At 37.1% G+C, this 12,046-nt stretch overlaps 1 protein-coding gene and 1 long non-coding RNA gene across 2 annotated transcripts; one reads left to right on the forward strand and one right to left on the reverse strand.

The window, feature by feature from the left end:
• The first annotated feature begins 1,755 nt into the window (after positions 1-1,755).
• LOC149949075 (uncharacterized) lies at positions 1,756-2,033 on the forward strand. Its single transcript, XR_016480032.1, has 3 exons — positions 1,756-1,848; positions 1,905-1,934; positions 1,988-2,033. It is a non-coding gene; the product is annotated as an uncharacterized LOC149949075 (long non-coding RNA).
• A 7,371-nt stretch (positions 2,034-9,404) lies between these two features.
• LOC149949076 (uncharacterized) lies at positions 9,405-10,614 on the reverse strand. The gene is made up of 2 exons (XM_090169155.1): positions 10,162-10,614; positions 9,405-10,118 (listed from the first exon to the last, which is right to left on the reverse strand). Exons 1-2 carry the CDS (start codon positions 10,612-10,614, stop codon positions 9,405-9,407), a joined length of 1,167 nt encoding a protein of 388 aa, XP_090025281.1.
• Between the last annotated feature and the right edge of the window lie 1,432 nt (positions 10,615-12,046).

Below are 12,046 nucleotides of genomic sequence, written 5' to 3' on the forward strand. Positions count from 1 at the left end.
TAATTGGTCAAAATTTTTAAAATTACACTCGAATAGCATAGATTTACACCTATACTTTCGAGAAGAACTGGCAATGATTTTATCTATTGAGTAAAAATTTTTAGGGTTGAAACGGGTGCTAAGACCGAGGGCCATGGTGTTTTTAAAGTCCTGCGTAAATATTTAATACGGTTTGAATCGTTGTCGCGACGTCGTAAACTTCGCCGGAATTCTGCAAGTTTAATAGTTTTTCGTAGTGACGTCCACGGTTCTTGTAAACTAGAACTTCACCTCGCCGACCCGCTAGAATTTCAACCTTCTCGTTTCTTAGTTGAAAATCACCTTCTTCATAAACTATCTGTTCTAGATACTCTTTTAACTCCCACGCCGAATCTCGTTTGACGCAAACGCCGTCTTTCGTCGTGGTTGGGCGATCGCTATTTTTGACGTAACGTCTTACGTCTAAATGCAAGTTATTTTTGAAACTTGCAATTTTTATCCCGAAATTTTTATGGCGGGAAAACTCTACGACTATATCCGTCCAGCCGTCGTCTACTGGCTTAGATGGACCGGCTTGAGATGGACCTGGTTGAGATGGGCCTGGCTTGGATAGGGTGCTTTTGGGTGGCGCATCAACTGGTTTGAATAGCGATTGTTTCGAAGGGCTATCGAGTACCTCGTGGCATGTTAAATCTATGATATCAAGTTAATTCTTCGGGATGTCTACTTCGAAACGAGTTTTCTTAATATTTACTTTATTTCCGAAATCTAATCGACGACGGACCTTATTGACCTGGGAGCAGGGGGGTGTTTCGGATTGGTTCTAAAAATTAAACTAAATTAAATGGTGTAAAAAATAGACTGAATTAATAAACTATTACTTTGCGGTCAAAATCCATCGTGCCACAATAATTTCCTAACAATAAACGGTCATTTAAAAAAGGTAATTCCCCAAATTTTAAAATGTACTTACAATTTCTTCAAGTCGAATGCAAGTTGTGAAATAAATGCAAATAAAGCGCGTCCCTCTATTTATAGTCGCAAAACCCCCTAGCGGGACGCTTAGGAACTTCTATAACACATGCTAATTTATCTAACGCTTTTATTAATACATGCGTAATTTTTCGTAATAAACAAAAATCCCCTAGCGGGACGCTTAGGAACTTCTATAGCACATGCTAATTTTCATAACGGTTTTAGGTACTCGTAATTTTTCGTAACGGTTTTTTTTATATCAACATGTGGTAAATTGTTAGGAAACTCCATTTTCTAATGGTTTTGAATTAATTTTTACGTACTCTATTAACGCAACGGTTTTTTTAAAATAAATCAATGTTTTCTCGAGAAAAATTCCATACACGAACCTAACCTCGAGCTATAGAAATAGTAAATCAAATATTTGGGTTAAGATAACGGGGTATAAAAGGCGAGATTTTTTCATGTTTTATCACATTTCGTTCCTGAACTACAATGTAAGTTGTAAAACGTCTTAATACGAACCTTTTCAAAAAAATCAAATTTTAGGGCCTCCAATACTACGACAGAATTTATTAAAGTAGTGAAGGGGAGAGGACGCGGAAGTAATGTACTTTTGATAATATACTGTAACAAGTAATTGATAATTATTAAATTATAGGAGAAAACGCGGACCTAGGACCAGTTCGAAGTAATTATTTTCTATTTTTTATCATACTTTTATAAAATTTCTAACAATAGGACCCGACACGTTGCCACCACCCTCTACGCCTTCGGACCCACCAACACCCGGGAACTCCCCAACGCCCTCGAACTCTCCCACAATTCCATATCGGGAGATTTTGATCAACCCGTCATTGTCGGCGGAAATGCGAGTACTGGACTTGAGGAAAGGTAATTCGTTAAATATATTTTAAAACATATGAAATTATAATATGAATTTTTTCTAGCGCCGGGGATCAAAATCATCGTGGAAGGGGGTAATATATTCAACATGTTTTATTATATTAGTAACCAATTTATGTAATATTAGGTGGCGCCCTTAAAATTTTAATTTAAAAATAAACTGTTTATATTTATTTTTGTCTCTTTCTTAATAAACACGTTATTTGTATCATATAAACCATTTTCATACAGATTGGTTAAAACGTACCATTCCTAATAAACCTTAACTTGTTAATCGACGCTTACAATTTCCCGCGCTTTTCTAACCGAAACACATGTTAAATTCGCGCCAAAACTTTAACAGTTCAACCATATAGCTACCAGGTCAATTACCCCTAACGGTTAATTATAAAGGTACAAACATGTAATAGACCTATAGAGTACAAACTATACCCGTTTCCCCGCCAAAATCATGTCAAACATAAGTGTACATTAATAAACCTAAAGAGTTTAACCACTTGTTGATTTTTATACACGCGACGCTTACACTTTCCCACCAAAAATTAATATTCAAACATATAATAAACAAGTGTAACTACTTGTTGATCCTAAACACATGTTACTATACTATCTAACAGGTCAATGACCCCTAACGGTAATCCACCTAGTTAAACAATACCACGCTCATTAATATTCACCCTTTTGACCTTGAACAGGTTGATTGACAGGTCGACTAATTAATTATTCAAAACACCTGTTAATCTCATTAATTATTCAGGTCACGCGCCCGAGGGGGGCGGAATCGCGATTCCCCGCTTCATTCCCCCCCGTCACTCAGCTGTGGACGCGTGGGGGAAAGCACCGTGCGCCCCCCACGCGTATCCAGAAAGACGGGGGTAAACTACTCCCGGCCTTTTGGAGTTCCGCCGGGATATCCGGCGACCGCTGTGCCGGGTTATGCGGGCTGCTGTGTTCCCGCGGTTCCCCTTTAGGAACTCCTTCCAAAGGGCTTGGCTCTCTACCTTTCTAGGTGGGGTGTCGGCTGGCGTTGCCAGAGCTTCCGCTCTTATTCCCACTGCTGTCTGTCTATCAGTACGTTTAAACTCTAAATAATTTAAAAATATTGGGTATATTTGCTTTGGATAAAAATAAGCGATATTTTTATTGGTTCTCAATTCTTATAGGTTACATATACATTTTAAATATAAGTGTGTTTTTCTGAAAAACCTAACAATGAATTTGTTTCTTAATTCTGAAGTATTAAATTACCTTTATTTGGCATGTTGCTTAATTTATTATACTATCACGGGTTAGAAAAAGGTGACTTAATTAATATGTTTTTTAGTAAATTAGATTAAGAAATAAATTGTTAAATAAATAAATTACTTTATACATTTCGTCTCTATAGAACCCATAATTGATTAGCCGATATCTCGTTAATTTTTAAATTTACTGTCGATGTTTTTAATTATGGTGGGTGATCAAATTGTTCCGACAATGCGATAAGGTTAAAAAACTATTTACTTAATAATTTTTACGGCGCCTCGCTGTCTAATTACGACGTGAACAAAATATTCATCAAGCGCGAATGTTTCTTTGTACAGGTAAAACAAGTTGGTAAGCCAAAATATACCTCTCCTCGGAAGAATTGTCCCTAGTGGTATTAATTTCTCGATACGACCCTTAAAGATATATCTCCGCAATTCAGAGTTATTTGCTAAAAATGTTATCCCAGTTCTATCCCGCCCGGTATAAAATTTAAATTATAATTAAAATAATTGAGACGAAACGACCGATTTTAATTTATGCAGAATATTATAAATTAAGTAGTTACAACAGTGAGTTAGACGTACTATAACAATGCACAATGGAATTAAACCCTTTTTACAGTACAAGTTTATCAGTTGAATAAAATATCTACAGAGGGTATTTGTATTTTTCTCGCTTACGAAATACTATAGCCACACCTTTAACGCTCATTTTATTTCAACACTTGCCCTTGATGAAGATACCGTAGAATAGCTATTTTCGACATCTGGTAGTGGACGACTCGTTGACTTCCAGTTGACGTTGTGACACATACCGCGTGAAAAAGACTAATGCCGTCCAATTTCCAATATCATATATTGACTCGCAAACCCAGGAAACCAAATATCCACACCAAATGTATTAACAAGAAGCAAAAACCTTACCATCAACAAAGCACAAAGAGCCACTTGACTAAACGCAAGCTCGAATATCAATAAACGTTAAATGAACGCTTTCGCTGTATTGCAACTATATTTAAGACGATTATAAAACCCGTAAATAAATAACAAAAAACTAACAAAGTGGATCACACACAGGGCTACAGGTTCTACCCTTTAACCCTCTTATCTCTGCTGACTACGCTAAAACAAGATTTGACCTTAAAAATTTCATACGTAACAAATGTAGACTTTAATAACCATTAATATAATCTTCCACTAAGCTCTGTTTATAATTTTCAAAGAAACGTAATAGGTATCGGTGGTTCTGTGGTAGATCATTCTCCTGTCATACAGAAGGGCTCGGGTTCGAAACCTGGGCGGCGCATTCTTTTTAATCAACAGAGAAGACGTTTCATTAGAATATCTTCGATGCAATAATTTAAAGGGAAACCGAAATTTAATACTCTGTTAATTTGTAATAAACCCGTTTGTTGGTAACTTCGCTATATTTATAAGGTAGGTTTAACAAACAATTTATCATTTTTTAAAATAATAGGTTTTTCCCGTTTTTAATATAATCTACTCCGGGTCCTAAGTCTCGATTTAAACAGTTATTTTTGTCTATTGATTTTTTTTAATATAGTACGATTCATAAATATTAAGTTCTAAACGGTTTTAACAAGTTTTTATAAGTTTTACAGAATCGGGGTTGATTTCATGTTTAGTTTTACAAATATGCGCCGCTAGGGCCGAGGTTTTAGTCTCACATCAGCAAAATGTTCTTTTGAAAGTTTTTTAAACTTCTTTCCGTCTGTCCTATGTATTATTTTCCGCAACCACACTGTATAGAGTAAATCCCGGATTTATCTTATGGTTTTATAGGGTCTTTTAAGCTAGTTAGGTAGCTTGCTATTTTATTAATAGGTTTAAATGCGGTAAAACAATCTAGGGAAGTCGTAAAATTGTTAGCAATTTTAGATGACAGTGTGGGGTAGAAAGGGGTACAAACGATCGTCTGCTTTTTGTCAAACGGCATAAGTTTAGTGCGTTTGGCCACGTCATTAGAACTAAGAAACTTTTTACACGCTTTTTCTACCACTATGGGAGCTAAACCTCTGTCTGTGGCTACTAGTTTTAGAAAATCAAGTTCTAAACTTAAAAGGGTGTCGTTAGAGCAATCATTTAGGGCCCTGTAGACTAATGTGTAAAAGGACGACATTTTTTGAGATAGGGGTGAGCTGATCTATTATGGGGTATTGTAGTGACAGAAAAAGGTTTTCTGTACACAGGGGTTTCAATTTTATTGTTAACTTTTTTAACTAAAACATCTAAAAAGGGCAAACAATTATTTAACATATATTCTAAGGTAAATTTTATTGTTGGGATGGATATTGTCTAGGTAATTCTTCATTACCGTGTCGCCAAATTAAAAATGTCATCTACGTAGCGGATCCAAATTAAAGGTTTTTGTTGACAGTTTCCCAATGCTTTGGTTTCAAATTCATTCAGAAAGATATCGGCGAGAAGCGGGCTTAAAGGAGATCCCATAGGGAGTCCCTCCGTTTGTTCATAATACTGGGAATTATATACAAAAAAGTGGGATTCTACACACAGTCTAGTTAGAGTTAAAATGTCATTTATTTCTTCTATAGGGGAAAAATTGACTTCGACCAATCTCCTTTCGAAACAGTCTAACGCCTCTTTAAATTTATTCTTCCAATAAACAAATTTTTGTGCACTTTTAAATATCGTTGTTTTTACTCATTGTTCTAACTTATAACTTGTGCAAGTCGCTAAATAATATGTTCCTTTCAACGAGGCAATAAGCATCCCGTTTTACAACTCTTCGTAGCCGTTTACAACGCAATTTATGTCAATTAAATTTTTTAGTTTCATGTAAAAATAACCGCATTACACCAAATTTTATAAATATTAAAATTAGCCCCCATAATCAGTTTATTAAAAAAATTCGCGAACGTACGGAAAAAAGTATCCTCTGTTCCGTCATTAAAGAAAAAAGATCTAACATCGCTCACCAAGAAGCGGAAATCTATAAACTTCTTCTAGATTTATCTAAACGTCTCTCATCAGTAGAATGGAATCATCTCGACCACTGTAGCTATGCGTTTGGCCTGGAAGAACGTGAGACACACACCCAACACTTGAACCTGAAACTTTGCAACTTAAAGAAATCGGCCGAAACGAAGAGTGACTTAGCAAATAAGAAAGTTAGTACCAAAGAACCTGTAAGTGAAATTTCTTTAAGTCTCATCAATAATAAAAAAGTGATCAACCTTTCATCAGTAGAACTAACGAACTCTGAAACTGACGTTTTATCGTTGGGTCTAAACTTGTCCATCACTCCCAAAACTTTAAATAAATTAAACCTAGCTAGCTCCATAGGAAACGCAATATACCGTGCCGGTATCACAGAAGAGAAAGCCCCAGAGCTTAGAGCCTCTTCTATAAAAGTAGTAAACAAACCTAGAATGAAAACTAAACCTAAAAGTAACCTCTCTACTTTAGAGGAACAAACCCTCACAAAATTAAAAAGTTATGATAATATCTTAATTACTAAATCAGACCAAGGCGGCCAAACTGTTATACTTGACAAACTTCAATACCATAGTGAAGTCCTTAATTTATTAGAAGGCAGTTGTTATAAGAAACTTAAAAAGAACCCCTCAGAGCAATACCATACTAAAGTGAAAAAAGTGTTAAAATCGTGCAATACCCTACTACCTGCCACCATTAAGAAATTAACTCCAAAAAATTACCAACCACCAAGATTATACGCGCTCCCAAAAACTCACAAAGTAAAACTAAAATTTAGACCAATAGTATCAAATATTGGTACGTCGAACCATAAAATCGCACAATTTATTGCTAAAAAATTCTCTCATTTTATGAAATCTAACACGTTCACAGTGTCTAATTTTAAGGAATTTGTGGACTTAACAAAAACTTTGAACCTAGAAGACCAAGACATTCTAGCTTCCTTTGCCGTTGTGTCACTATTCACAAATGTACCGGTTAAAGAGGCGTTAGACTGTTTCGAAAGGAGATTGGTCGAAGCCAATTTTTCCCCTATAGAAATAAATGACATTTTAACTCTAACTAGACTGTGCGTGGAATCCCCCTTTTTTGTATATAATTCCCAGTATTATGAACAAACGGAGGGACTCCCTATAGGTTCTCCTTTAAGCCCGCTTCTCGCCGATATCTTTCTGAATGAATTTGAAACCAAAGCATTGGGAAACTGTCAACAAAAACCTTTAATTTGCATCCGCTACGTAGATGACATATTTTTAATTTGGCGACACGGTAATGAAGAATTAGAAAAGTTTCATGATTACCTAGACAATATCCATCCCAACATAAAATTTACCTTAGAATATATGTTAAATAATTGTTTGCCCTTTTTAGATGTTTTAGTTAAAAAAGTTAACAATAAAATTGAAACCACTGTATACAGAAAACCTTTCTCTGTCACTACAATACCCCATAATAGATCAGCTCACCCCCTATCTCAAAAAATGTCGTCCTTTTACACATTAGTCTACAGGGCCCTAAATGATTGCTCTAACGACACCCTTTTAAATTTAGAACTTGATTTTCTAAAACTAGTAGCCACAGACAGAGGTTTCTCTCCCATAGTGGTAGAAAAAGCGTGTAAAAAGTTTCTTAGTTCTAATGACGTGGCCAAACGCACTAAACTTAAGCCGTTTGACAAAAAGCAGACGATCGTTTGTATCCCTTTCTACCCCACACTGTCATCTAAAATTGCTAACAATTTTACGACTTCCCTAGATTGTTTTACCGCATTTAAACCTATTAATAAAATAGCAAGCTACCTAACTAGCTTAAAAGACCCTATAAAACCGTAAGATAAATCCGGGATTTACTCTATACAGTGTGGTTGCGGAAAAGAATACATAGGACAGACGGAAAGAAGTTTAAAAAAACTTTCAAAAGAACATTTTGCTGATGTGAGACTAAAAAAGATCGAAACCTCGGCCCTAGCGGCGCATATTTGTAAAACTAAACATGAAATCAACCCCGATTCTGTAAAACTTATAAAAACTTGTAAAAACCGTTTAGAACTTAATATTTATGAATCGTACTATATTAAAAAATCAATAGACAAAAATAACTGTTTAAATCGAGACTTAGGACCCGGAGTAGATTATATTAAAAACGGGAAAAACCTATTATATTAAAAAAATTACATTGTTTGTTAAATATACCTTATAAATATAGAGATGTAACCAACAAACGGGTTAGACCCCTGATGACGGAGCGATAATGCAGCCGAAACTAGTCGGGTTTTAAATTTATTCTTCCATAACAAATTTTTTAGCACTTTTAAATATCGTTGTTTTTACTCATTGTTCTAACTTAATAATTTTAAGATTTATACGTTTTCAGACTTGTGGCGCCATCTGGAAAGACGTAAGGTGTTAAAAATAGTCCTCTAATGGCGTTACCTCGGTAAAAGGATCTTCGCACTTGTCAAATGTATATCGGTCTATTAAGGTTTTATTGGAGTTTTAAATCCAATGTTTATCAGCAAAGCTACCCTACATTAACTAACTAATGAAACTAGTAAGAAAATCATAACGTAGTGATTTAAAAAAAAACAAACGTTTATTAAGAATGAGTACTTTGCAAAATAAACGACTTATTAGGAGTGACGGTAATAATAAACGCTGTAAGCGAATATATATACACATAAGGTTAAAAAATAGTAAGATAAGATTAGTGATTAAAAATATATCTTATTAACAATAAACATTTTTTATCCTATTAAAAAACTAAACGAGAAAAGCCGATAGCGCTTTTTTATCTTCAACACTCGCCCTCGTTGACCTTCTTTGGAAGTCCAACGATGAAACTCTTCATTGACATATTCGGTTCCATTTTCAGTGATCAGCTCTTGTACTGTGTGGTTTCGGGTTCGACAGAAAGCAAGGAATTCTTTGAAACAGTCAATGACTTCTTCGTTAGGAAGAATACGGCTCGAATACTGGAATACTCGTCTTTGAATAGGACGTAATATCTCTTCCCCTTCATGGACGGGGTCGGTGATGGTTCCCAGAGATCCGAGTGAATCCTTTCACCCGGTTTCGTTGCCTTTTTCAGCCGAGTGCCGAAGCTGTGCCTCGTCATCTTGCCGTAGATGCACCCTTCACAGAGCTTACCAGAGCTCTGGTTGAGGACTGCATATCCGAGTCTTCTCAAAGTTGCTGCTACATGACGTTTATCCTGATGACCCATCCGCTCATGCCAGACTTGTAAATATGCTTTTCGGTCATTTCGAGGATCTGCTGCGGTGTAAGCTCATTGGGATGGCTGCTTGACCATGACGTCCAGACGTTACAAGTTCTCGACCCTACCAGGGACACAGAGGTTTCTCTTACCCCCGAGGACTTCATAGATACCACAAGAATTTGCTGTAACTTTGAACTCCAGATTCTTGTTTCTCTTCATGGCGCTTTTTAATGAGAAAACGTTGCAGGCGAAATCGGGAATGTGCCAGACATTGTGGACGACATCTTGATATAGTTTCTTCCCGATCCGGAACTGAAACTTGATGTATCCTTCACCATCCGCTGTCATCTGCATTTTGTTTCCGATCTGGAGAGTTGCTGGTGTAGCAAACCTTCGGAAATTCAGGAACTTCGTGGCGTCGTTCGTAAAATGCTGTGTAGCACCCGAATCAAAGTACCAGGCTTCTTCAGATGATGAACGTGCCACGAGACCGTCAGCTGCAATCAGACCCCCAATGCTTGCGTGGTTGCTGTCGTCATTACAGGTCTTTCTAGAGGCTCGTTTCTGTCCCCGACAGTCTTCAGCAATGTGACCAAGCTTCCGGCAATTAGTACATTTTTGCTTACGTCTTACGGTTTTCTTCTCATTTGAGGTGCCAGAGTAACTTCCGTTACTGCGTTTTACCATAAGACCAGAGGAATCTTCAAACGCGTCGCCCTCTCGAGTTGCACGGCCGATTAAGAGACGTTCTAATTCTGCGACAGTCTGTTTCTCTGTAGGCATCGTATCCCAAAGCATACCAAATTCTCGGTATTCGTCCTGCGGTAGGGACTCGAAAATACATGCAATCGTCGAACGTTACGTCCTTTTCTGTCTTTGCCGTTGACAAGATATGTGTCCAGAGAGAACACATCGGGGCAATGTGGGTGGCCATGTCGACGTCCGGTGACTTCGTAGTTCGCATGAGCTGCGCCAGAAGCTTTCGGAGACGATTTGAAGACTTCTGCTCGAAGATTTCGAGCAGCTTGTCCCACATGTCCTTTGGTGTCTCGCAGTTGTTGATCATGGTTTGGACCTTTTTGGATAAGGTTGACCAGAGGATACCACGGACCGTGCTGAACGCCACTCGGTACTTCTTCTTGTTTGAAGTGTATTCAGACTTCACTGCTGCTGTTGCTCCAGGCACCGGTTCCGTAGGCTCAATCCATTCGCCAGTAAGAATCTCGTACACGTCTCGAACGGTTAGGAGGTCGACTATTTGTCTTTTCTCCGGACCTGATAGTTTCTCGACGTCTTGATGAAAAAGACTATCCATGGTTACTCACGGGAACTGTTGACAGGATACGGATTACGGTGATGGTAACTGAAACCGGGATACAGCAGACTAGATCATCAGCATAGTAGTGGCGCAGTGGAAGCGTGCTGGGCCCATAGCCTATTGGAGTTTTAAATCCAATGTTAATCAGCAAAGCTACCCTACCCTACACTAACTAATGAAACTAGTAAGAAAATCATAACGTAGTGATTTAAAAAAAACAAACGTTTATTAAGAATGGGCTTTACAAGATGAACGACATATTAGGAGTGACGGTAATAATAAACGCTGTAAGCGAATATATATACAAATAAGGTTAAAAAATAGTAAGATAAGATTAGTGATTAAAAATATATCTTATTTACAATAAACATTTTTTAACCTATTAAAAAAACTAAACGAGAAAAGCCGATAACGCTTTTTATCTTCAACAGGTTTTTTGGGCAGCGTATACGGACCTCCGCAACTTCCGTTCGCCCCTATGACCAGAAGTTACAAATAAGTGTGACACTGATCGAATGTGGGTTTATCGCTTTTAAGGTATGACCAGAAGTAACGAATAAATGCGACTCTGATCGATTGTGGGTTGGTCGCTTTCAACGTGTGACCAAAAAAGTAACAAATACGTGGAAATACAATTAAGTGTGGCCTTGATTATATATTGGTTGTATGTTGCCGGTAGCTGTGAATAGCTCAAACAAACGTAACACATCAGAAGGATTGTGTGTATTCTGTTCTGACCGTCGTACGTCTTGTTCTCTTTTTCGCCGCTTTTTCTCTTAGTCAGTTTTCCCATACAACGGGATTTATTCCAGCAGTGTGGAAACACTGGTTCTCCCAAGACTAGAGTCATCGCTAATTCGCCACTCCAACGCCGCCACCGGCGATATGCGAAATGTTTGACGAATTTACGGGTGAATATGAATTACGCCTATTGGGGATTCCTGGTTGTTTTGTCACGAACATTTTAGTTTGTACGGAGATTATTTGATGGAAAAAATATTTTCGCTAATATTATTCAGTATTTTGTTTAAAATACAAAAAAGACATTTATTGAAAATAAAATACTAAATACATATCTTTTGTTTTATTGTGAAAAAACCCTGATAACCTCAATGGACTCTGCTATCTAAGCTTTTTGCCTGTATTTTACAGCAAACCCGCAGAAAATAAGAGAAACCATTTTACCCCCATAAAAAAGCAGAAAAACACCAGTTACGCGGTACACGCGAAAACTTGCGATTTTCACGTAACTTGAGTATCTTGTCTACCAAGGTACGAAAAAATCTCTTAAAATCCGTATCTATGCTGGCGCCATCTATTTCTAAAAATCAAAATACAATTCTATTTTTTTATTAAATTGGTCAAGCGTCTACATGTTAAGCCTAATCTAAGTTTCCTCGACATATTGGACTTAACATCCGCGTACTTA

Source organism: Leiobunum rupestre, chromosome 3, assembly GCF_980474605.1.
Source record: "Leiobunum rupestre chromosome 3, qqLeiRupe1.1.hap1, whole genome shotgun sequence".
Taxonomy (NCBI): Eukaryota; Metazoa; Arthropoda; class Arachnida; order Opiliones; family Sclerosomatidae; genus Leiobunum; species Leiobunum rupestre.

Excerpts from the sequence above, each read along its gene's own strand:
- LOC149949076 (XM_090169155.1), bottom strand. The coding sequence starts at position 10,614 with ATGGATAGTCTTTTTCATCAAGACGTCGAGAAACTATCAGGTCCGGAG. Across the intron at positions 10,119-10,161 it reads CGGCAAAGACAGAAAAGGAC|GACGAATACCGAGAATTTGG; the intron begins GTAACGTTCGAC and ends TCCCTACCGCAG.